We start from the raw sequence: 27681 nt of genomic DNA, 5'->3' as shown, positions 1-27681 counted from the left end.
TAAGTACTATTCAAAAGAACCATAGAAAGCTCAAACGATAACTGTAGACCTCATCATCTCATCCCCCGCTATATTATTATTATAGAATGCCAATAAAAAATGCATAATAGTAGATGAATAGACAAAACTCTATAAAAACTAATGCATTCCCGACAGAATGTTACGCAGCAGCACAGTGCCCATACATGTGTTGCTTTATGTACTTTTCTTACAGCAAATTACATGGAGAATTTACCAAATTATATAATAATGCTTTAATCTCCGGCTTTGGCTTGTTTTCTGAAGTATTACATATAAGTATCCCAATAAATATTTATTGAGAAAATATGGTCAGAAAACGTGATGTTATATTTCTGTGTAGTTATTCCAAATGCAAGAACATGTGTAATTCTGCCAGCCCTACTCACATCATGCTTGGCCTAAATGTAGTCACCGTACAACTGAATTTGAAAAACATCCTCTAAATCCGAATTCCCCCAATGTTTCTCATTTAAGCTAAATGAACCAAAAAAGCCAATTCTTATATTTACACTCAGTTATCACTTTTTTAGTAAATCAGCGACTGATGAAAGTGGAAACACACACAATTAGAATGTATTATGTGCCCCCAGGATTACAGAACCGCATGTACAGCATTTCCTCTAGAAATATAGATTTCTCTAAAACACATATGTCACACTCCGAGTCCTGAATGCTGATACAGTTGAAAGCAATGATGAAAGAGGGAGCCGTTCACTCCCTCCTCCATCATTTCGAATCTGACAGTTCAGAACAGCGGGTGTGATGATGTCACTATTTTGCGCCTGCTGTGCTGAACAGTGAAGAGCTTCAAAACGCTCGCTGAGACTGGAGCAGTGGGCGAAAGAGGAGAGGTGGGTATATTTTTTATGTGGGGCCCATAATTCTACATGGAGAAAATGTGGGGTTCATAACACTATATGGGGGACTATGTGGGACCCATTTTTCTGTATGGAGGGCTATGTGGGGCCCATTATTCTGCATGGAAGATTATGGGGGACACATTATTCTGTATAGAGGGCTAGGTGGGGCACATTTGTGGTGCCCTGGACAAGCCAGGTCGTCACAGGTACTGCAACAACACACCCCACACCCCGGTTAGGCACATCAGTCACACACACAAATCCTTGTTGCCTCCCTCCAGGGGCTGATGTCCACACCAGGTGAGGTGGGCCAGGCGGTTGGCTCCACCCACCGAGGAGTTCACAGTCCTGGAGGCGGAAAAGGACAGAGTTGAGTAAGGGAGGTCAAAGAGTGAGGAGTAAAGTGGTAGTAGAGGAGCAGTTTGACCGTGTCCGGGTACGTGGCTCGGGCACATACAGCAAGGTTGGCAGACGGTGGTGACCGTCTGCAGGAGAGGCCGATTGACGCATAACCGTAAGGACCGGGGACGGGCGGTGGCCCGCCGGTACCGAACCGGGAAGCGAAGAGAAGCCAGCACCATTCGGCAGGGCCTACGGACCCCGACCAGGCTAGGAGTCGCCATTAAACCGGTCAAATCCGTCAGCGACGGGAACCTCCGGGGTTTCCCAGCAGCAAAGATCCGACTGCAGGCAACCGCTCAACTGTGAAGGGAAATACAGCTACCGCCGTAGCTAGAGTTCCCAGGGCCAGAGCCTGCGGGCAAAAAGGGGCTCCTCTGGCAAATACAATGCTGGGGAGTGGGCTACCGGTGGGAAGCCACCGGGGCCGAAAACACATCACAGGTGCAGGGAGAGACAGTCACCGCCAACCTACCGGGAGTGACCACCGCAGCCGCCTTTGGGACCCGTCCATCCAGCCGTTTGTTTTACCAGAGACTCCGTGTACGTTATTGGCTGAGTGAGTACTACCGTGCCCTCTGGCACTGCGCTGCCCCCGCGACCCTGCACCTCGCCAGACCCCGTCATCCACTTTCCAGTCACCATCACCGGGCCCCGGGACTACCAAAAACCCCCTACCCACGGAGGGGAGAGAAACATCTCGGCTGCTCCCTGCCATCGCTCCCGGGATCCCCGTCCAGAGCAGCAGTGGTGTCCCAACCACACCACAACCGTGAGTGGCGTCACGGACTGACTTCCCAAACCCCAAAAACTATTCCCCTTTCACTCACAGGCGAGGAGCGCCGCTCGAGTCCCCGGATCCGGCCCACCGCTCGAGCCACCGAGCAGCAGCAGCAGCCGGACCCGAGCCGCGAGCGCTGTCGAGCAGCGCACCCCCCGCCCGCGACAACTTGGCGACACGAACAGGATCTTACCGTTCTACCGCCTGGTAGAAGTGCGCCTTGTGTCCCGCCGGAGGTGTCCGGCCGAAATTTTTCAGAAGCCGCCATCTTGGGCGCGAAAAGTTCCCCGCTCGAGCGTCTTCCCGAGCAGTGGAGGCGCGAAAGCCGAAGCTCCGCCCCTGAAGAGGAGGTGCCGAAAAGTAACCAGGGGGGACGGATGGCGTCTGGCCACATGTAGACCGCGGCTATAAAAGCAGGGACGCCAGGACTCTGCGGCCATCTTTGGTTCCTGGAAGAGGCCGCTGCAACGATGCATAGTCCGCCCGGCAACACCGCCGTCCCCGCGCCCGTGCCTGGTACCGCGGCGTGGGTGGAAGTCTGGACCGTCCAGCTAAGCAGCAGTCTGCAGGTCCGTGTGCAGCTCCTCCTGGAGGAGTGGGAGGCCGACATGGCGGACGTGGTGGCGGCTGTGCGGAGACGCGAAGTGAAGGAAGAGAGGGAGAGGCGGGTAAGCGACCCACGCCCCTGTAGTCCGAAGGGATCGGCCGTTGTAGCTGAGGGGCCCGGCCTGCGCCTGCTCACCCTGCTGCCTCCCCCGCTACCCGTATTAGTTGCTACCACCCCACCACTAGGCCCGCTACCTGCCCAACCGGTAGCGGTACCCTGCCCGTCCGCCCAAGCGGACCGACCTGCAGCTGAGGCCTGTAACCGTTCTGAACCGCTTCCCTGGAAGCTGCCGAAGACCGAGCTCGTCAGCGGAGATGTACCGGAGGCACATGCAGTGACCGTGCCTAGTCCCGTACCGACTCCGGCAGGCCGTCCCGTGCGGGAGGAGGTGGAGGTCAGGCAGGAGAGGAACCCTATGCCCATCCCCCACGCCTCGGCTGAGGCTGCGCCGGGTTGTTGCTGCGAGGCAGCGCCCCAGGCCATGACACCGCAGGATCTTCCACAGAGGGCGCCAGTGGTGGGCAGCGTGGTGGAAGTCTCGCGGGGCCCGACCCACGCGCAGGGGCAAGCAGTAGCCCCTTACTGGGACAGGGAACCGACCCCGCTGGGCCGAGAAATTGCGGAGAGGGAAAGGCTGAGGGCTGAGCTGATAGCCCGCACCATCAGAGCAAAGGAGAGCCTCCGCAGAGCCACCTTCCGGGTACGGGGCCCGATCCATGAGGGGCAAGTGAGGAGATTTGATGTCCGTCGGGGATACGGGTTTATCTTCGAACCGGGCCTGGAGGCCGAAGTTTTTGTGGCCCGCCGGGACGTTAATGCCCACTTACCGGAGGACAACCCGGACCGTAACCTGCTCCCAGGGGACCTGGTACAATACACGCGGCACTGTGGAGAGAGGGGCTGGTTTGCCCTGGACGCCAAACTGAGGGGCAGTCAAGAGGCCCAAGCACCGGCCCAGCCTCCTCCTCCGACCGCTGTGGTGGACCTGCAGTAAGTCAACGGTCCTCCGCTGCAAGTTGTCCCCGTTGGGAACACCAGTACCGTGATCTGTAGAATGTATGAATGATAAGAAAAGTAATCGACTGAAGTTCACCTGATTTGCAACCTTGATTGAACCGGCCGTTGCCGGCAACTAGTCCCCATAGGGACTTTCTGCACCGTAAGAAACTGCTTACGGACACGCCCGAGAACTTGCAGGGCAACCACAAACTTGTGGCATGCAAATATATTTGTTTTATTCCGTGACCGCCGCCGGAGAGGCAGATTGGAGGAAGGGCCTGCAGCAGAGTAGGCTGGGGCCCGGTCACCACCAGGACCGGAGGCCATCCTCCGGGGGTCAGGGGTCCCCCATGGATGTGGGTCCCCTGAAAGAGACCGTACCCGCTCGGGCAGCTTGGTGATGGACTGGGGCAAGGGGTGCTGCCCACTTCTTAGGGGCAGCATCAGGGCCAGCTTGTTTGGGCGGGAGAGAGCGGAAGCCATTACCGTTAATAAAAATATACCGTTACGTAACGTTAAAAGTACCGTGCCTACCGTTAAAGGAAGTTTCATAGAAAAAATGCTTATGTTGATGTTAATATGTGTTTTCTACCTTTTTACAGTTTTACAAAATAAAACCGGTGATGGACGGGCAGCCCGCGGACGGTCTGCATTTAACCAAGGGAGAATGTGGCGCCTTGGACAAGTCAGGTCGTCACAGGTACTGCAACAACACACCCCACACCCCGGTTAGGCACATCAGTCACACACGCAAATCCTTGTTGCCTCCCTCCAGGGGCTGATGTCCACACCAGGTGGGGTGGAGCCAGGTGGTTGGCTCCACCCACCGAGGAGTTCACAGTCCTGGAGGCGGAAAAGGACAGCGGTGAGTAAGGGAGGTCAAAGAGTGAGGAGTAAAGTGGTAGTAGAGGAGCAGTTTGACCGTGTCCAGGTAGGTGGCCCGGGCACATACAGCAAGGTTGGCAGACGGTGGTGACAGTCTGCAGGAGAGGCCGATTGACGCATAACCGTAAGGACCGGGGACGGGCGGTGGCCCGCCGGTACCGAACCGGGGAGCGAAGAGAAGCCAGCACCATTCGGCAGGGCCTACGGACCCCGACCAGGCTGGGAGTCGCCGTTAAACCGGTCAAATCTGTCAGCGACGGAAACCTCCGGGGTTTCCCAACAGCAAAGACCCAACTCAAGGCAGCCACTCAACCGTGAAGGGAAATACAGCTACCGCCACAGCTAGAGTTCCCAGGGCCAGAGCATGCGGGCAAAAAGGGGCTCCTCTGGCAAATACACCGCTGGGGAACGAGCTACCGGTGGGAAGCCACCGGGGCCCAAAACACATCACAGGTGCAGGGAGAGACAGTCACCGCCAACCTACCGAGAGTGACCACCGCAGCCGCCTGCGGGACCTGTCCATCCAGCCGTTTGTTTTACCAGAGACTCCGTGTACGTTATTGGCTGAGTGAGTACTACCGTACCGTCTTGCACTGCGCTGCCCCCGCGACCCTGCACCTTGCCAGACCCCGTCATCCACTTTCCAGTCACCATCACCGGGCCCTGGGACCACCAAAAAACCCCTACCCACGGAGGGGAGAGAAACATCTCGGCTGCTCCCTGTCATCGCTCCCGGGATCCCCGTCCAGAGCAGCGGTGGTGTCCCAACCTCACCACAACCGTGGGTGGCGTCACGGACTGACTTCCCAAACCCCAAAAACTATTCCCCTTTCACTCACGGGCGAGGAGCGCCGCTCGAGTCCCCGGATCCGGCCCACCGCTCGAGCCACCGTGCAGCAGCAGCAGCCGGACCTGAGCCGAGAGTGCGGTCGAGCAGCGCACCCCCCGCCCGCGACACATTCTGTATGGAGGACTATGTGGGGCCCATTATTCTGTATGGAGGGCTATGTGGGGCCCATTATTCTGTATGGAGGGCTATGTGGGGCACATTCTGTATGGAGGGCTATGTGGAGCCCATTATTCTGTATGGAGGGCTATGTGGGGCCCATTATTCTGTATGGAGGATTATGTGGGACCCATTATTCTGTATGGAGGAGTATGTGGGACCCATTTTCTGTATGGAGGAGTATGTGGGGCCCTTTATTCTGCATGGAGGATTATGTGGGGCTGATTATTCTGTATGGAGGACTATGTGGGGCCCATTATTCTGTATGGAGGACTATATGGGGCCCATTATTCTGTATGGAGGGCTATGTGGGGCCCATTATTCTGTATGGAGGGCTATGTGGGGTCCATTATTCTGTATGGAGGGCTATGTGGGGCCCATTATTCTGTATGGAGGGCTATGTGGGGCCCATTATTCTGTATGGCTGGCTATGTGGGGCCCATTATTCTGTATGGAGGGCTATGTGGGGCACATTCTGTATGGAGGGCTATGTGGGGCCCATTATTCTGTATGGAGGGCTATGTGGGGCACATTCTGTATGGAGGGCTATGTGGGGCCCATTATTCTGTATGGAGGGCTATGTGGGATCCATTATTCTGCATGGAGGAGTATGTGGGGACCATTATTCTGCATGGAGGAGTATGTGGGGCCTTTTATTCTGTATGGAGGGCTATGTGGGGCCCATTATTCTGTATGGAGGAGTATATGGGGCCCATTATTCTGTATGGGGGACTATGTGGGGCCCTTTATTCTGTATGGAGGGCTATGTGGGGCCGATTATTCTGTATGGAGGAGTATGTGAAGCCCATTTTTCTCTTATGGAGGAGTATGTGGGGCCCATTATTCTGCATGGAGGAGTATGTGGGGACCATTATTCTGCATGGAGGAGTATGTGGGGCCTTTTATTCTGTATGGAGGGCTATGTGGGGCCCATTATTCTGTATGGAGGGGTATATGGGGCCCATTATTCTGTATGGAGGGCTATGTGGGGCACATTCTGTATGGAGGGCTATGTGGGGCCCATTATTCTGTATGGAGGGCTATGTGGGGCCCATTATTCTGTCTGGAGGACCATGTGGGGCCCATTATTCTGTATGGAGGACTATGTGGGGCCCTTTATTCTGTATGGAGGGCTATGTGGGGCCGATTATTCTGTATGGAGGAGTATGTGAAGCCCATTTTTCTCTTATGGAGGAGTATGTGGGGCCCATTATTCTGCATGGAGGATTATGTGGGGCTGATTATTCTGTATGGAGGGCTATGTGGGGCCCATTATTCTGTATGGAGGGCTATGTGGGGCCCATTATTCTGTATGGAGGACTATGTGGGGCCCATTATTCTGTATGGAGGACTATGTGGGGCCCATTATTCTGTATGGAGGATTATGTGGGGCCCATTATTCTGTATGGAGGAGTATGTGGGGCCCTTTATTCTGCATGGAGGATTATGTGGGGCTGATTATTCTGTATGGAGAACTATGTGGGGCCCATTATTCTGTATGGAGGACTATGTGGGGCCCATTATTCTGTATGGAGGACTATGTGGGGCCCATTATTCTGTATGGAGGACTATATGGGACCAATTATTCTGTATGGAGGACTATGTGGGGCCGATTATTCTGTATGGAGGACTATGTGGGGAACATTATTCTTTATGGAGGACGATGTGGGGTGAGGCCCATTATTCTTTATTGAGGGCTGTGTGGGGCCCATTATTCTGTATGGAGGTGTATGTGGGGCCCATTATTCTGTATGGAGGACTATGTGGGGCCCATTATTATGTATGCCAGATTATGTGGGGCCCATTACTCTGTATGGAGGACTGTGTGGAGGTGGGGCCCATTACTCTGTATGGAGGACTATGTGAGGCCCATTATTCTGTATGGAGGACTGTGTGGGGCTCATTATTCTTTATGGAGGCCTATGTGGGGCACATTATTCTGTATGGAGAACTATGTGGGGCCCATTATTCTGTATGGAGGACTATGTAGGGCTCATTATTCTGTATGGAGAACTATGTGGGGATCATTATTCTGTATGGAGAACTATGTGGGGCCCATTTTTCTGTATGGAGGACTGTGTGGAGGTGGGGCCCATTACTCTGTATGGAGGGCTATGTGAGGCCCATTATTCTGTATGGAGGGCTATGTGGGGCCCATTATTCTGTATGGAGGGCTATGTGGGGCCCATTATTCTGTATGGAGGACTATGTGGGGCCCATTATTCTGTATGGAGGACTATGTGGGGCCCATTATTCTGTATGAAGGATTATGTGGGGCCCATTATTCTGTATGGAGGAGTATGTGGGGCCCATTTTTCTGTATGGAGGAGTATGTGGGGCCCTTTATTCTGCATGGAGGATTATGTGGGGCTGATTATTCTGTATGGAGGACTATGTGGGGCCCATTATTCTGTATGGAGGACTATGTGGGGCCCATTATTCTGTATGGAGGAGTATGTGGGGCCCATTTTTCTGTATGGAGAACTATGTGGGGCCCATTTTTCTGTATGGAGGGCTATGTGGGGCACATTATCTTGATTTTTTTTAGAACAAATTTAGGTCTGAGTTTATATAAACTCTCAAAACTGAGCAGTCTCTCTCCTTTTGGGGACATCTGCTGGGGTTGCTGTTGTTCCTGGGCAGGATTAGGGTTAGGAATTAAAAGTCACTATTCCACCAAAAGTAAGTTATGGGATGGTCTTTGGCACGGCAGAGAAGACTATACTTATGCTACTCAGTTCAGTTCATCCTGGAATATCCTATTCCGAAACACCAAATATTCATTTAAAAACAGGCTGGGACCATGCTGTTAGGTTATGAGTTAAAGAGGCTGGTAACTGTCGTGATATCCCAATGTTGCTCCCATTCACTAATGGCTCTTTCTTTATACACGTCAATTGAGACCTGCCACTCAAAGAGGCCATGGATGACCACAACTGTTAGCATTCAACATGTATAAATATCATATACTGTAAATATCTAATTTCTCTTAAAAGCAATGGCTGGTATATAATTGAAGTAGAATTAGTTGTAATAAGTCTTCAAAGGAAAACAAATGTTTTTATATTTTTATATTTGTTGTAACATCTTTTTTCACACATAGTGAATTTGCTGCAAACATATTTCGCAATTATCTCCACGAAAGTCAGCTGGGGCATATCCGCTCAAAACGATGTAGACTAGCAGGGTACTTGGAACTGCAGGTGATTCTCCAGTCCCTCCTTTGCCTCCTGCCAATCCCAGTGCCTCCCGGCCTCCTTTGTCTCCTTCTGTCCTATGTGACCATAACAGTCTGTGCTTGGACAGAACATCTGCACAGGAGGCCGGGATATACACCGCCTGGCATAGAAGCTCTGCTGGTACCTGGAGAAATTACCATCAGAAGGGAGATTATTCATTGTATTTTTAACTTAAAGGGATTGTTCACTGTTGAAAAACTCTTCTTAAATTGTTAAATGCCCAACATGGCTTAAAAAAAGCAAAAATGTGTCTCCTGGAGCTGCGCCACTCCTGCGATGTTGGCGTTGCAAATCATTCTGGTCATGTAACATTATTATGGTATGTGAGCGCAGAGTCTATCAGTCGTCGGTATTCAACCTAAAGGCTGCTTTACACGCAGCGACATCGCTAGCGATGTCACTCATGAAAGCACCTGCCCCCGTCGTTTGTGCGTCACAGGCAAATCGCTGCCCGTGGTGCATAATATCGCTAGTACCCGTCACACATACTTACCTTCCTAACGACGTCGCTGTGGCTGGCAAACAGCCTTTTTTCTAAGGGGACGGGGACGATTTTGTGCGGTGTCACAGCAACGTCACACGGCAGCCGTCCAATTGAAGCGGAGGGGCAGAGAGCAGCCGCAGGAAAGTCACGCCCACCTTGTTAACGGAGGATGCAGGTACGATGTTGTTCCTCGTTCCTGGGTGTCACACGTAGCGATGTGTGCTGCCTCAGGAACGATGAACAACCTGCGTCCTGCACCATCAACAATATTTGGGATTTGAACGACGTGTCAACGATCAATGATTAAGTGAGTATTTTTGATCATTAGCGGTCGTTCGTACGTTTCACATGCAAAGACGGCACTAACGAGGCCGGATGTGCGTCACGAATTCCGTGACCCCAACGACATCTCGTTAGCGATGTCGTTGCGTGTAAAGCCCCCTTTAGCCTTTATACGTCCATCAGACAGAATTGTCAATCAGTGGCTACAGCACTTATATCTCATAATAAATGTTATATGACCACTGGGAACCGCAGCACTGACATCTAGAAGTGGTGTGAGCCTAGGAGGTGAGTATATCTTATATATGTATGTCATTTGTCATTTGGGGCACGTAATCAGTTAAAAGAAGTTGTCAAATTGTCAACTACACCTTTAAACCTCTTTTTTTTTTTATAATTTATCCTTGTTTTCACATGATGGACAATAGAAATATCTAAAAATAATAGTGAGAATAGGATATAAAAGGCTTAAAAATGAGTCCACCATATTCTTACAAGAATCAAGGACATATGCCTGAAGCATATAACTGCTTAAGTCAATCACTTGGCTGTGCTGACTACTTTGGCATGTCTGCTGAGTATAATGATTAGCTGCAGTGGTCACATGCAGTATGGGGCATTATGGGGCCTGTCCTGTCTACAAATATTGTCTGACAGCAGTTGACAGGCAGCGTTGAAGCAATGACTTCCGTAGGTAGGTACAGCTTACCTTTTGTTAAAAATAACAACCTGCTCAATTTTTTTTGCAAAAAAATGGACAATTCTTTTAAATAATAAAACCCTGATTATAATAATATCTTATTACATGATTATATCTTCCTTTTACTTATGACGGTATAACATTCTTGTAACCAAATACATTAGATAAAATGTCCTGCTGTGGACTGACATATTCATTACCACCATTTATCTGGTCATTCTCAACATTACTTATCTGTTCACAGTCATTGATGAGGAGTGGCAGAAGACCCAGTGCACACCCAGAGAAACCTGTGTGGATGTTGGAAAGGACCTTGGCACGGCCACCAGCACGTTCTTCAAACCCCCCTGTGTTTCGGTGTACAGATGCGGGGGTTGCTGTAATGAAGAGGGAGTCACCTGCTTGAATACCAGCACTTCCTATGTCTTAAAATCGGTAAATATTTTTTCTAGCCAGCATGCATGTCCCATCTAAAACTAAAAACTAGACTGACTTTACTCCTCAGTTTATATGTGCATTATGAGCTCGCTCTCACCACCGTATAACTCGGACAAATCCGATCTGATGTTTTATCTTATAGCACTCAGACCAATTTTATACTATGGGGCAGTGCCAATATTTGAATTTCTAGTGTTTGCTAAAATTGGGGGAATGGAATGGGAGTGAATATTTATATTTTCTTTAGTGCTAACCCTCCCACCATTGTGCATTTTACCTACGGGAAAATATTACATATTGTCCATTGGTCCATGTAGATTGTCCATATGCATTGGCACACTGTTTATAATGGTGCCCTCCATGTGTGATCCGTGGTGCACTCAGACCAATTAAACACTCATCCTTGCATTAGATGGTCACTTATGGCTAAATTCAGACGAACACAAATCTATGTATGCCAACCTCATCTGCAAATTTCAGACATGAATAGCTCTTTGTGCAGCTACATGTGCTCGTCTACATAGCGTAGAGGAGCAAGATGTGCCTACTCTTTACATGCACTAGTCTGATCATTAAATATGACCACACTAGAGCATATGCAAATATTTTCATATTGACTTAACATCTATGTGGAAAGTAGCCCATGTGCACTAAAACATGTAAGGAGGTGGCCAGTAGAAGACATCCATAGTCTGTGCTCTACTACATTGAGAGGCTTGCATCGCCCTCTGCCGGTGAGCCAGAAGAGAGCTAAACCAGTTAGTAAGGAGTCTGTTTCCTAGAAGGAAGGATTAAAATTGAGCACAACTGTGGTGCACTTGTGAAATATAAAAGAATGAACAGTAGAAGTGAGGCGTAGTTGGCGCCCATACTACCTCGAAACACGACACAGAGCGGGCCCATGTTGCCTTCAGTGGAAGCATCTAGAAATGCACTAAGACAAAAAAAAGGCATAAGTTTCATGGTCCTCCGAGGAATCCGAAGGACGAATACCACATATATATCTTATATATACACAGTATTATATATATATAAATATATATATATATATATTTACGTCCGGGTGGTGGAAACACTGGCCCGTACACCGGATTCCCCTGGTGAGGCAGCCAGGCCAGTCACCCCGCCAGAGGGCCTTGATGCACGGCAGCCGAAGCACTACTGGTAGCAAGACAGTCCGTATGAGAGCTGGAAAGTAGACGTCCCTGGGAACACAGAGTTCTAGACGGTAGTCCGGGTAACGAGGCTCAGGGTCCGAGGCCGGGTTGTAGGGTCAGGCGGAATCCGGAACCAGCTGAGCGAGAGGACAGGTCACCAAACGGAGCCAGGGACCGGAGACTGGCGGAGCTGAAGAGGTGGTGGAACATCAGCCGAAGTCACCGTCAGGAGTACTGGAACGGATGTGGTCAGGACCGGCTGGCGTGGCAGGACAGGCTCTGCGAGACAGACAGGGGTTAATACTGGACAAAGCAATATGGGGACCTGAACTCCTAGCTTACTAAACACGTAGAACAGGCCCCGCCCACCAGGAAAGAGAATCCTAATATACCCTGTACCTGCCTATGCAATATCCTGTTTCTAGGTGCTGGCCCTTTAAGAGAGGGTTAATGACCACGCGCGCGCCCTAATGCGCATGCGCGAGGCCCGTGTGCCAGAAGCCAGTACAGGAAGCGGTGCAGAAGAAGCAGGAGTGCCCGGCAGTGTGTCCTGCGTCACAGAGGAGCACCGGGAGCGGGGAGCAGGACACATGGGGGGTGCAGGCGAGGGAGAGGAAGCCGGGACTGGAGTGGTGAGCAGGGGACGCCGTTGGGAACCGGAGAGCGGGGCACGGGAACCGGGGAGCAGACCACGGGGACCGGAGAGCGGGGCACGGGAACCGGGAAGCGTGACAGTACCCCCTCCCCCACGCCCCCCTCCCCGCAAACGGGACAGGAAGACACGTATCAGAGGAGTGCCAACATTCTCCCGGGGCTCCCAGGACCTATCCTCGGGGCCATAACCCTCCCAGTCCACCAGGAAGTATTGCCGACCTCGCACGGTCTTCATGGCCACGATATCCCTTACCGCATAGATGTCATCGTCAGCGATGGGAGGAGGAGCAGTACTGGCACCAGCGAAGAAGGGACCAAGGACAACAGGCTTGAGCAAGGAGACATGGAAGGAGTTGGGTATCCACATCGTGGCCGGGAGCTGCAGCTTGTAGGAGACTGCATTGATCTTGCTGATGACTTTAAACGGCCCGATGTAACGAGGACCCAACTTGTACGATGGTAGCTTCAATCGGACATATTTGGAGGCAAGCCAGACCAGATCACCTGGAGAGAAACACGGGGGATCCAGGTGCCTCTTGTTCGCATGTCTCTTCATCTGCAAGGAAGCACGCTCTAGGGAAGTCTTGACAGAGTTCCATATGGCTGAGAAGTCCCGGACTAGAGCATCTGCAGCAGGGACATCTGAAGCCGAGGATACTGGTAATGGGACGGAAGGCTGAAGTCCGTAAACGACCTGGGAGAGCTGGAGGTGGACTCGCTGATGTGCTGGTTATGGGAGAATTCAGCCCAAGGAAGGAGCGTGGACCAATCGTCGTGATGGATGTTGACGTAGTGGCGCAGGAAGGAGGTCAGGATCTGATTGACTCGTTCCACTTGGCCATTCGACTGAGGGTGGTAGGCCGAAGAAAAGTCCAGGGATACTCCCAGATGTTTGCAGAGGGCCCTCCAGAAGCGCGAGGTAAACTGAGTTCCTCTGTCGGACACAATGTGTGCAGGAAAGCCATGCAATCGGAATATGTGTTGTATGAAGGAGTCAGCGAGCTCCTGGGCAGAGGGCAGCCCGCCCATGGGAACGAAGTGAGCCATCTTTGAGAAACGGTCCACCACAACCCATATGACCGTGTGTCCGGAGGACAAGGGTAAGTCCGTAATAAAGTCCATTGCAATGTGTTGCCATGGAACGGAGGGAATGGGCAGAGGCAGAAGACGACCATATGGCAGGTGCTTGGGCGTCTTGTTCCGGGCACAGGATGGGCAGGCTGAGACGAAGGTTGCGACGTCTTTACGGAGGGACGGCCACCAATAGTGACGGACAATCGTACTCCAAGTCTTCTTCTGACCAGCATGGCCGGCGATTTTTGAGGCATGACCCCAGTGTAGGACTCTTTGTTTGACAGTATCTGAGATATAGGTCTTCCCAGGGGGTATCTGAGCCAGAGTGACAGGGGCCACCGGAATAACTTTACTGGGGCTGATGATGGGCTGGAACGTCTCCTCCTCCTGCTCCACGGGCACGAAGGACCTAGACAAAGTGTCTGCCCGCACGTTCTTATCCGCGGGCCAAAAATGGAGTTGGAAATCAAACCGAGCAAAAAACAAGGACCAGCGGGCTTGTCGCGGGTTCAGTCTTTGGGCTGACCGTAGGTACTCCAGGTTCTTGTAGTCCGTGTAGATGATCACGGGGTATACTGCTCCCTCCAGGAGGTAGCGCCATTCCTCCAAGGCCAGGTTGATGGCCAGTAGCTCTCGATCACCGATGGTGTAGTTGCGTTCGGGTGCCGAGAAGCTCTTGGAGAAGAATCCGCAAGTGACCATCTTCCCGGTGGAGGATTTCTGCATTAGCACTGCCCCGGCCCCTGAGGAGGAGGCATCCACCTCCAAGGTGAACTGTCGGTTCAATTCAGGGAGATGGGAAGAGGCAAACGCCTGTTTCAAAGAGCAGAACGCGGCATCGGCCGCAGGTGGCCAGTCCTTAGGATTAGCTCCCTTCTTGGTCAAGGCAGAGAGGGGCGCAGTCAGGGCAGAGAAGTGCGGGATGAATTGACGATAATAGTTAGCAAAGCCGAGGAAGCGTTGGATGGCCTTCAGTCTGGAAGGAGGAGGCCAGTTGAGGATGGAAGACACTTTCTCTGGGTCCATCTGCAGGCCAGTGTCAGAGATTACATAACCCATGAAGGGAAGAGACGACTTTTCAAAGACGCACTTCTCATACTTGGCGTACAGACGGTTTTCTCTAAGCCTTTGGAGTACTAGCTGCACGTTCTCTCTGTGGGTCTGTAGGTCCGGAGAGAAGACCAGGATGTCGTCCAGATACACCACGACACAGACATAGAGGAGGTCTCTGAACACGTCGTTCACCAGTTCTTGGAAGACTGCCGGAGCATTACACAGACCAAAGGGCATTACACAATACTCGTAGTGCCCATCCCGAGTGTTGAATGCAGTCTTCCATTCGTCTCCAGAGCGAATGCGAACCAGGTTATAGGCACCACGGAGATCCAACTTGGTGAATACACGAGCTCCTCAGAGCCGATCGAATAGTTCGGGGATGAGCGGCAGAGGGTATTTATTTTTCCCGGTGATCTGGTTTAATCCCCGGTAGTCAATGCAGGGGCGCAGATCACCTTCCTTCTTCTTGACGAAGAAAAAACCTGCTCCGGCAGGGGACGAAGATCTCCAAATGAACCCCTTTGCCAGGCTCTCAGTGATATAGGCAGACATGGCCCGTGTTTCAGCAGGGGACAAGGGGTATATCCTTCCTCTAGGAGGTGTAGTTCCCGGCAGTAAGTCGATGGCACAGTCGTAGGGACGATGAGGCGGTAGTACTTCTGACTCCTTTTTATCAAAAATGTCCGTGAAGGACCAGTAGGCAGAAGGCAGTCCTGGTAGAGACTCTGGAACCGGAGGTCGTCGGATGGGCTGTATGGATTTCAGGCATCTCTCGTGACACGAGGAACCCCATTGGGTAATTTCACCTGTACTCCAGCTGACCGACGGTTTGTGTGCCCGTAACCATGGGAGTCCCAGCAGGATCTGATGAGACATGCGCGGGAGGACGTAGAAGGTGATTTTCATCCAGGCCAGTGCCTCTCCCTCTAGATGGGACATCACGAACACGACCTTGGCTTGGTCAGAGGCAAAAAGGTGCGGCAGCAGCTTGAAATGGAGGGAGCACTGATTTATGAATCCCCTGCAGGTCTTGGGATCTCCGGCGTACCGGGGTGGTGAGGCCAAACGGAGTTTGGAAGTATTCGAGGAGGCTGCCATGGGAGCTGCGGACGTGGATTGAGTCGCCAGAGACGTGGCAGTCGCTTGCAGCGTATTCAGGCAGGTGTCCACGGATGTCATGAAGGCCAACATACGGGATTGGGTCTCACGTTGTCGTCCGAGTTCCTGCTGCAATCCAGCCAGCTGGGATGCTAGTGCTTCAGCGGGATCCATGGCCTGTTCTAGCTGTTACGTCCGGGTGGTGGAAACACTGGACCGTACACCGGATTCCCCTGGTGAGGCAGCCAGGCCGGTCATCCCGCCAGAGGGCCTTGATGCACGGCAGCCGAAGCACTACTGGTAGCAAGACAACCCGTATGAGAGCTGGAAAGTAGACGTCCCTGGGAACACAGAGTTCTAGACGGTAGTCCGGGTGACGAGGCTCAGGGTCCGAGGCCGGGTTGTAGGGTCAGGCGGAATCCGGAACCAGCTGAGCGAGAGGACAGGTCACCAAACGGAGCCAGGGACCGGAGACTGGCGGAGCTGAAGAGGTGGTGGAACATCAGCCGAAGTCACCGTCAGGAGTACTGGAACGGACGTGGTCAGGACCGGCTGGCGTGGCAGGACAGGCTCTGCGAGACAGACAGGGGTTAATACTGGACAAAGCAGTACGGGGACCTGAACTCCTAGCTTACTAAACACGTAGAACAGGCCCCGCCCACCAGGAAAGAGAATCCTAATATACCCTGTACCTGTCTATGCAATATCCTGTTTCTAGGTGCTGTCCCTTTAAGAGAGGGTCAATGACCGCGCGCGCGCCATAATGCGCATGCGCGAGGCCCGTGTGCCAGAAGCCAGTACAGGAAGCGGTGCAGAAGAAGCAGGAGTGCTCGGCAGTGTGTCCTGCGTCGCAGAGGAGTTCTGGGAGCGGGGAGCAGGACACATGGGGGGTGCAGGCGAGGGAGAGGAAGCCGGGACCGGAGTGGTGAGCAGGGGACGCCGTCGGGAACCGGAGAGCGGGGCACGGGAACCGGGGAGCGGGCCACGGGGACCGGAGAGCGGGGCACGGGAACCGGGAAGCGTGACATATATATATATATATATATATATATATATGTGTGTGTGTGTCAAATTTGCTGGGGGCAGACACAGAAAAAGTCATGTGTTTAATTTAACACCCGAAAATGGTGCAAGACATAGCATACGCTTGCTCTGTCTGCTCCATTATACTCAATGGCCCTATCGGTGCATACGTCCGAAACTCGTTTTGTTAGGGGAGGGGCGGGATTTTGGCCGTATGCCCCAACGGAGCCACTGAAACGCAATGTGAAAGGGGCCTTACAATGGTTGTTTAAAGGACGTTTTACACGTGTCGATTTATCGTGCGTTCGCATCTGCGATCGCACCCGCCCCCATCGTTTGTGTGTTACGGGCAATTTGTTGCCCGTGTCGCACAAAGTCAGTAACCCCCGTCACATGTATTTACCTCCCGAACGACCTCACTGTGGGCGGCGAACATCCTCTTCCTGAATTGGAGGGGCGGAGATGAGCGGGACGTAACATCCCACCCACTTCCTTCCTTCCTCATTGCCGGTGGCCGCAGGTAAGTTGCAGTTCATCGTTCCCGGGGTGTCACACGGAGCGATGTGTGCTGCCTCAGGAACAATGAACAACTGGCGCGCAGAAGGACGATCGATTTTCTGAAAATGAGTGACGTGTCAACGAGCAACGATATGTCACACGCTACGATATGTCAAACGATGCCGGATGTGCGTCACCCCGACGACATATCGTTAGATATATCATAGCGTGTAACGGGGCCTTTATTCCCCTTTTACACAGTACAATAAATATAAATCTTGTTAAGTCACACTGAGTCTCCTCCTGTGCGTGTTGCATACCTGGCCCAACTTCAAACACTCAGGCTAAGGGTGCGCTGACACGAACGTATGATTCGCACGATTATCGGATCACATCACCCGCCACAGCCGCACACTCTCCTGACAGGAGCGGGTTTATGCATGTATTTCTATGTAGCTGACACGCTCCTGTGCGGTCGTGCCTGGTGATGCAATCCGATAATCGTGCAAGTCATACGTTCTTGTGAGCGTACCCTAAAATTGATGCTTAAAAAATACGACTACATCAATTTTTCTGATGGAAGCTTCCAAGCTTCACCAAGCGAACAGCCAGTGACGAACGGACAGCAGTAGAATGCAGTTAGGATGTCATCAGTGAGCTGTCTGAGTTTTTCATCTTTGATCACAGCAAAATTGGACTGAATCAGGCCTTAGGCAGATGAGTGTTAGGATAGGTGCTGGTGATGTCCTTTATCCAGTCGTATAGCCACAAAATTTTTCTACATGAATCTGATTCAGGAGAATGATGGTGTCATGGTGGTTATGGAGAAAGCTGGGGATAGGGGGTCCTAAATTGGTCCTCAGGCTAGAAGAGCCCTGGCTATCCCTGATCTCAGAGTTACCTCTGAAGGTGAGGATGTCTGAGCCGCCTTCTTGGCCCTGCTCCTGATCAGCCCTAATCTTATACGCCCCTTACACCAGAGGATGGCTGGGACAGGAATGTGATAAAACCCATAGAAATAGACAAACAGGGGAAATCAAAACGCTATCTCACAGCACACTCACATAGAGGTATAAGACAATAAGAAATAAGCAGGAAAATAAGAGCTGGGAGGAAACAAGACAAATGGTGAATTCCACAACAGCTCCATGTTCAATGCAATACAATCACCAGCAGGGCTGGGACACAACAGCACATAGACCTTCACAGCAATAGACTATATTTGGCATGGGTAGATAGATGCTACCATCTTAAAAGTGAGTAAATGTGATAGGTTTCAAGCATCAGGTGATCCTAGAGGTAGCCAGCAGGCTAGTAGAAGTTAACCGTTGCTAGCCTGACCATGAAATGGTCATGATATAAATTAGGCCATTCCACTAATGCCGAATCTGTCTACAGTTCCATGTGTGGAAATGTGTCATAGCTGCCATTGTATATGAGTTTTTCTGGTACGTAAAACAGGCGAACATAGTGCATGCTGCAATTTATTCCTCTTGGGCCATCGGTCTGTGTGGAAAGTGGGCAATGTGTACTCTCAATGAGTGAACAAGCCCTTACTTGAAGCAAAGATAGCACAAAAAAGTGGGTTCCAATATTGCTGCACATTATACAGAGTTTCAAAAAATGATTTCTATCTCAATTACGGTAATGGTCACTGCTTTATTTTTATCTTGACAATTTGGCAACACATAAAACATAACACATTACTGTCTTATTTCCTACCAGAGGTCACTGAGTTTAGTTCTGGCATTTAATGCTCCTTCCAAGCAAAAAAAAAACATCTTCTAGAAGAAAAATGTTTTAGCTGTAGAGGATTTCATTGAATCACATTCCAAAGTGCAGATGTATCCTCTTTTTTTTTAACCCCTTTCAAACACAAACATTTTTAGTTAGCGAGTTTTTTTTCATTTTCATCCCCTAGCTAAACCCTTTTTTATTTTTCTAGCAGTGTATAAAGGCTTGTTTTATTGCAGTGCAGATGTCACCATTTAGTAGATTGTATAAGCAGCAATTTCATAATTTGGGGCGATTCCTGTTTTGGGTTATTTTTTGCAAATACATCCCCTTTTTTTAAAGGTGACAAAGGAAGTCTTCTCCCTATCACTATATCTAACTCCTTAGATGTCAAGGTCACTATTATTCGCAGCATGAACAAGGTTAAGTGACTGGAATGGGTGATCTTCAATCCAGGCCACTGTAACAGAGTGACAGCTGTAATATACAGCTGACATCCATTGCACAAGGAGCGATTTCAGCTCCTGAGACTGCTCCATACACTCTTTGAATGCTTCATACATTCCCTGAGATATCTGGCATAAATATACAGCAAGTACCAACCAAATATACGTATGTCCTTGTAAATTCAGCCTATAATCCTTATCAAGCATAAAGAATTAGGTGTGGTGGGGTCTGTTCTGGCACCACATGTGTAGGAAATAAGGCAACTATAAATATACATTTGTTAAAAGGAAGATAAGGGATATGCCCAAAACAGTACAATATAATAACCATTCATGTATCCCTTAACAATTGTGCAACAGGGAAGCATGAGTAAATAAAGTGCCAGTGCTAAATAATGCAAATTAAAAATGCTTCAATCTTTCCAATTCTGTAGAATGAACATCATAGTCCACAAAGCCTCAGGAAAAAGGGACAAATTCAGAGGGGTATGTTCTCTAACTGCTCTGTTGTGCCCCGTGTGGTTGCTTCCACCCTAACCATGGCGGTACTGGACTATACTTAAAGGGGCTTTACACGGTAGCGATATCGCTAGCAATTTCTAGCGATATCGAGCGTGTAAGAACCCGCCCCCGTCGCGCATGCGATTGTTTGTGATCGCTGCCGTAGCGAACATTATCGCTACGGCAGCGTCACACGTAGTTACCTGGTCGGTGTCGTCGCTGTGACTGCCGAACAATCCCTCCTTCAAGGGGGAGGGACGTTCGGCATCACATCGACGTCACCGCAACGTCACTAAGCGGCCGGCCAATCAAAGCGGAGGGGCGGAGATAAGCAGGACGTAACATCCCGCCCACCTTCTCTTTCCGCATTGCGGCCGGCGGCAGGTAAGGAGACGGTCCTCGCTCCTGCGGTGTCACACATAGCGATGTGTGCTGCCGCATGAGCGATGAACAACATGGATAAACAACCCTTACCGATTTTTGAGTTTGGGACGACCTCTCCATGGTGAATGATTTTCACCATTTTTGAGGTCGCTTAAGGTTGCTGGTCAGTATCACACGCTGCGATATCGTTAATGACGCCGGATGTGCGTCACTAACAACGTGACCCTGACGATAAAACATTAATGATATCGTAGCGTGTAAAGCCCCCTTTAGTGTCCCCAAAAAAAAGAAAATCTCTTCTGACATGTTTCTTTCTCAATGGTGAGATGTCATCAGGGGAGTTTACATAAGAGGTGATAACCTTCCATGTACATGTGGAGACCCCAATGAGGACAACGAGCCTGCAAATGAACTTCCTGAGATGGTTTCTGACAGTTTGTGCAGAAATTCTTTGGTTATGCACCGATTGTTGCAGCAGCTGTCCAGGTGGCTCGTCTCAGATGATCCTGGATGTGGAGGTCCAGGGTTTCTGTGGTTATACTTGATCTGCTTTAGTGAGGTTCCCAAGGTCCTCCACCTGTGACCACAGGTAACCTGACCTCAGGTAACCTCATTAAACTCAGTGACCTCAGTAATGTTACTGAGTTCACAGACCTGCATCTCCTGGCAGAAAACAGTGTGTTATTTGCCAATAGATGCAGATTTGGTGCTGAAATTTCTACACAATATTCCTGCACCCACTCTACACCTCCTGGCAAAAAAAAAAGTATCAAAACACCATACGGTTTTGATGTGATAGTGATGCGATTTTTTTTTTTTTGCCAGGAGGCGTAGATTGTGTGCAGGATTATGGTGTAAAAATTTCAGCACCAAATCTGCATCTCTTGGCCAAAAAAAATAATAAAAACAGTTTTGACACCATTTCAGTGCATTTTTCTGCCAAGAGACCCAAATTTGGTGCTGAAATATCTGCACCCGATTTCAGCACCAAATTTCCACCTCCTGGCATAAAACTGCACCAAAATGGCATCAAAACCCACAATTGGGACCGCCTTGGTTAGGGCAGGAACAACCACACAGAGCACGATAAGGCAGCTAGAGAACCATTCTGAATTAGTCCCTTTTACTGAAGGTTTCATGCACTATGATGCTCATTCAACAGAATTGGTGAGATTGAAAGATTCTTAAGGCCCCGTCACACTAAGCAACATCGCTAGCAACATCGCTGCTAACGAACAACTTTTGTGACGTTGCTAGCGATGTTGCTGTGTGTGACATCCAGCAACAACCTGGCCCCTGCTGTGAGGTCGTTGGTTGTTGCTGAATGTCCTGGGCCATTTTTTAGTGGTTGCTGTCCTGCTGTGAAGCACAGATCGCTGTGTGTGACAGCGAGACAGCAACAACTAAATGTGCAGGCATCAGGAGCCGGCTTCTGCGGAGGCTGGTAACCAATGTAAACATCGGGTAACCAAGAAGCCCTGTCCTTGGTTACCCGATATTTACCTTCGATACCAGCCTCCTCCACTCTCACTGTCAGTGCCGGCTCCTGCTCTGTGCACATGTAGCTGCAGCACACATCGGGTAATTAACCCGATGTGTGCTGTAACTAGGAGAGCAGGGAGCCAGCGCTAAGCAGTGTGCGCTGCTCCCTGCTCTGTGCACATTTAGCTGCAGCACACATCGGGTTAATTAACCCGATGTGTGCTGTAACTAGGAGAGCAAGGAGCCAGCGCTAAGCAGTGTGCGCTGCTCCCTGCTCTGTGCACATTTAGCTGCAGCACACATCGGGTTAATTAACCCGATGTGTGCTGTAACTAGGAGAGCAAGGAGCCAGCGCTAAGCATTGTGCGCTGCTCCCTGCTCTGTGCACATTTAGCTGCAGCACACATCGGGTAATTAACCCGATGTGTGCTGTAACTAGGAGAGCAGGGAGCCAGCGCTCAGTGTGCGCTTCTCCCTGCTCTCTGCACGTGTAGCTCCGTGCGGTGGTAACCAAGGTAAATATCGGGTTGGTTACCCGATATTTACCTTAGTTACCAAGCGCAGCATCTTCCACGCGGCGCTGGGGGCTGGTCACTGGTAGCTGGTGAGCTCACCAGCAACTTGTGTAGCGACGCTCCAGCGATCCCTGCCAGGTGAGGTTGCTGGTGGAATCGCTGGAGCAACGCAGTGTGACATCTCACCAGCAACCTCCTAGCAACTTACCAGCGATCCCTATCGTTGTTGGGATCACTGGTAAGTTGCTTAGTGTGACGGTACCTTTAATCTGCACGGTTTAGCATTTGCACTTCATTGACTCGTGCTTCCTTGTTGTACAATTGTCAAGGGGTACATAAATGGTGAATATATTGTATTCTTTTGGGCATATCCTTTATTTTCCTTTTCACATATACAGCATATATTAAAGGTTATATTTTAATTAGGATCTGTTCATGATTTATAACCTATTTATGCTTGGAGAATCACAATTGGCACTTCAGCCATTTGTCTATTCATGAAATAGGAGTAATTTATAATTGTTCTTTCAAAGGAAAAGGGCCATTATTTCAGATATACTTTGACATATCTTCATCCATATTAGTCCAAGTAATACTAGATACTAATGGTTTAGAACGGCATTAAGGGCATTAAACTTTGGTGCTGCTGAAGACTTTTTTTTTTATTTATACTACAGTCAATGATAAAATCAAACAAGTTGATCTTTAAAAGGCTAAAAAGAAAGATTTGCTTTTTATAACCATGCCCCTTTTATCTATGGGCTGTACCTGGTTTTGAAGTTTCTGATTTGTTGTGTCTGTTTTTTTTGCTTTGAAAAAACACTTTTACAGTTATTATAATTTATTATTTATCAAACAGGAAATTATATATTTTTCTAATTTACATGTACAGTGGACCCTTGGATTACGAGCATAATTGGTTCCAGGAGTCTGCTCTTAAACCAAGTTACTCTTATATCGAAGCGAATTTTCCCATAGGAAATAATTGAAATGCAGACAATTCGTTCCACAACCCACAAAAATGTACTGTATTTATACAAACGTATTACAGTAATACAAAATAATGTAATGTATTCATATAAAATTATTACAGTGCACTAATAGAAAATACTGTACAGTACAGTAAAAAACATAAAATAAATTAAACTGCATGTTAGCTTAAAAAAGAATTGTTGGTGTGCGGGAGGTACAGTATAGAGAGAAAATGATGTATAAATATGACAACATTTACTCTAGTACAATACAAAAAAACACACCACCAGATCTATTCTCCTCAAAATAAGGGCAGGACTAAGCCAAATGTGGAGTAGGAATACTGCACAGGCAATTAGAGTACAGTACAAGCAATAGCAGAAAGAAAGTACAATACTGTATCCACAAATGCAAATTGATAAACTTGCTATATAGTATATACTGTACTGTACAATGGTATACAGTACATATGTACAGAAAGTTACCTCCAGAACGGGTCAGAGCGCAGTGAAAGGACAAAACTGGAAGTGTGCACGGTGAGTATTTGCTCTTATTGCAACTCATTGCTCTTAAACCAAGTTATACATTTTTAAAAAGCTTTGCTTGTTTTTCAAAACGCTCTCAAACCAAGTTACTCTTAATCCAAGGTTCCACTGTATTTACATTTTGCTCACATCTTGCTGTAGTGTGTCTAAAATCTGGTATTTCCACATTCTTCCCAATTATTAAATAACTTAATACAGTATATGTATTTTTTTTATTAAGCAAAACTTCTACCCTTGCCCAATTCTCGCACAAACACACCCGAGCATGCCCAGGCGACAAGAGATCGGGAGAGAACAGAATGATGGATGATGTTTCTAGAGTCATTACTCAAAGGGGTTTATCAAGATAATTAGTCAATTAAGTTTAACAATATGACATCATCTAGAGGCAGGCAATAAAAACCAATACCTACGATTACACCTAGTAGTAGGTGGCCCATAGACATGCCCTAAGTGGTTATTTACTCAATGTATGTCAAGTTCAATATTGGAAACTCAATACCAGTGGTCCCGTAATGTGTAGGGTGTCCATTGACTTTTGCCATGTTTAGTCCTGCTCAGGTAGCCCATAGAGGAGTTACACAAGTCTAAACCATATGGACTGTACTATTCTACTTTTTTCATGTATAACAGAGGTATACAAGTAGAAATATATATATATATATATATATATATATACAGTACAGACCAAAAGTGTGGACACACCTCATCTCTAGAACAACTATTAAGAGGAGACTTCGTGCAGCGGGCCTTTATGGTAAAATAGCTGCTAGGAAACCACTGCTAAGGACAGGCAACAAGCAGAAGAGACTTGTTTGGGCTAAAGAACACAAGGAATGGACATTAGACCAGTGGAAATCTGTGCTTTGGTCTGATGAGTCGAAATTTGAGATCTTTGGATTCAGCCACCGTGTCTTTGTAGAAAAGGTGAATGGATGGACTCTCCATGCCTGGTTCCCACCGTGAAGCATGGAGGAGAAGGTGTGATGGTGTGGGGGTGCTTTGCTGCTGACACTGTTGGGGATTTATTCAAAATTGAAGGCATACTGAACCAGTATGCCTACCACAGTATCTTGCAGTGGCGTGCTATTCCATCCGGTTTGCATTTAGTTGGACCATCATTTATTTTTTAACAGGACAATGATCCCAAATACACCTCCAGGCTGTGTAAGGGCTATTTGACTAAGAAGGAGAGTGATGGGGTGCTACGCCAGATGACCTGTCTCCACAGTCACCAGACCTGAACCCAATCGAGATGGTTTGGGGTGAGCTGGACCGCAGAGTGAAGGCAAAAGGGCCAACAAGCGCTACGCATCTCTGGGAACTCCTTCAAGACTGTTGGAAAACTATTTCTGGTGACTACCTCTTGAAGCTAATCAAGAGAATGCCAAGAGTGTGCAAAGTAGTAATCAAAGCAAAAGGTGGCTACTTTGAAGAACCTAGAATATAAGACATATTTTCAGTTGTTTCACACTTTTTTAAGTATTTCATTCCACATGTTTTAATTCATAGTTTTGATGCCTTCAATGTGAATCTACAATTTTCAGAGTCATGAAAATAAAGAAAACTCTTTGAATGAGAAGGTGTGTCCAAACATTTGGTCTGTACTGTATATATGTGACGCCCTGGACTAGCCAGGTAGTCACAGACAGGTCCTTGCATAAACACCCGTCCCCCTAAAAAGGTAACAGCAGCCAACCTAAAAACTTTGGTCACCCCTCTCGGGTCTTGACGTTCACACCAGGGGGCAGAGCCAGGCAGTTGGCCACGCCTACCAAGGAGTTCGGATAGCCTGAGGCAGGAGAAACAGAGCAGATTAGTTTTGGAGGTGAAAGAAAGAGGAGTTGAGAGGAGTAAACGTCTGACAGGGGTCTGGGTCGTAGCCTGGACACCCTTTGGCCAAGAGGCAGACGGTGGTCGCCACCTGCAGGAGCCGGGAAGACGGCCTGGTGGAAGCGTAAGGGACCGGGACAGGGTAGTAGCCCGCCGGTCCCGAAATGGGGAACCGACTGGAAACCGGAGAACAGAGGGGAGTACTCAGACCCTGAAATGAGGTCCCGAATCTACCGGACTAAATTAATTCACTGATTGAGGTCTGGAGTTTGGGTCCTTTCCCAACCAAGTCGCGACTGAAGACAACAGCCCAACGAGGGGGATAGAAAGCCACCGCTCATGAAGAGAGATCCCACGGGCCAGCGTCTGCGGGCAAACGGGCTCTCCCGAAATACACACAGCCGGGGAGTGGACTCCCGTCGCTGAAGCGCAGGCAGTCCACATCTACAAAACCAGGTGCAGGAGAAAGGCGGGGACCACCAAACCGGGTGGGGGACCAGACGCAGCCAGCTGCGGGCACCGACCACCATCTTTTTGGTTTACCAGAGACTCCGGTGTATCTGTCAGAGTACAACTGTGCCCTCGGGCCGCGCACCGCCCCGCACCACACCAATCCGTCCGCACTCTCACAATTGGGCCCCGGGACCACCAATGGTGCTGCCTGGTGATCCGTGACCTGCCTCCTGGCACTTAGTTTGACTTCAACTTGATGGCCCGGTAGCATGGAACTTGCCGGGCACCGCTCCCTACTATGGCTAAGTATGGGAGCTTGCTCTCAGGGCTCACAGTTGGGATTTTCTGGACCGTTTTGAATTTGGAAAGTCCTATCCCCCTCGTTGCGCTAATGCCCCGATTCTGGAGCGGGTGGGAACAGATCAAAAAAGGCTCCATTCTCCTCAGGTGAATTGCTGGGTTGCCTGAAGCTACTCCCTGACCTAGGGTCCATGTACCCTGTCGTGCCTTTGGTCCCGGACCGGTGATAGTGCTTGGCTGCCGGCTGTCCTCCTTGACAGTTCCAGGCCCCTTGCCACAATCCCCTGCGACCGGGGGTCCGACTCCTCTAGGACCAGACCACCGTCTGCAACCTAGACAGTTCCTTCAGGAGTCACCACTCCCGACTTCATCTCCTTCCACCCTCAGACTCCACTCCTCGCCGACTGACTACACTCCTCCCCTCCCCTCCCTGACCCCCCAGGTGGGCGACTCTATTCCACTCAAGCCGTCTACTGCTTTGTCTGTTGGGTGTAGTCCAGGGTGTATCTATTATTTGATTTGCTTTTGGAGGTAACATCATTTAGCTAGGGACCTAGAACCAACAGGGAGGCGGAATACTGCATGGAAGGGCAGCTTGTGCAGTACCCTATGATGAATTGATAGTCCAGGGGCGTCACATATATAAACAATGTGTGTGTATGTATATATATATATATATATATATATATATATATATATGTGTATATATATATGTATATCTACTGTATATATACAGTATATATACCATATATTACAAAATTGCATGATTTCCTATTGTACAAATAAAAGAAAAAAGAAAATTGGAATATCCCTTAAAAAGCGTATGTTCTGTTTTACGTCTGCTCTGAAATACATCCGATCTTACTGAATATGCATAATATTAAATTTCACACTCATCGATAATGAGGTATCTGTATCACAAAACACTTCTCTTAAGTAAATTGTGTCCTGAAAATATAATTTATTAGAGACACATCAAGAATGCATCTCTGTAAACAGTGCAATATAATTAAACCAAAAAGGAGTAAACAAAATATAGTCATGCTTGAAAGTGTTGGCACCCTTGAAATTGTTCCAGAAAATGAAGTATTTCTCCCAGAAAACTATTGCAATTACACATGTTTTGTTATACACATGTAAATTCCCTTTGTGGAATTAGGACAACCCCAAAAAAATAGAAAAAGGCAAATTGTGCATAATTTCACATAAAACTCCAAAAATAGGCCGGACAAAATTGTTGACACTCTCAACTTAA

General features: G+C 49.1%; 1 protein-coding gene across 1 annotated transcript in view; it reads left to right on the top strand.

The window, feature by feature from the left end:
* Positions 1-27681, top strand: part of VEGFD (vascular endothelial growth factor D) — a 134216-nt gene that overhangs the window by 75392 nt on the left and 31143 nt on the right. Inside the window, exon 3 of the mRNA XM_075333121.1 lies at positions 10508-10698. Within this exon, the coding sequence (XP_075189236.1) occupies positions 10508-10698 (191 nt within the window). The remainder of the gene's footprint in view (positions 1-10507; positions 10699-27681) is intronic.

The sequence above is a fragment of the Anomaloglossus baeobatrachus genome, chromosome 2 (genome assembly GCF_048569485.1).
Source record: "Anomaloglossus baeobatrachus isolate aAnoBae1 chromosome 2, aAnoBae1.hap1, whole genome shotgun sequence".
NCBI classification, from domain to species: domain Eukaryota; kingdom Metazoa; phylum Chordata; class Amphibia; order Anura; family Aromobatidae; genus Anomaloglossus; species Anomaloglossus baeobatrachus.
This window is presented reverse-complemented; position numbering and strand designations above follow the sequence as displayed.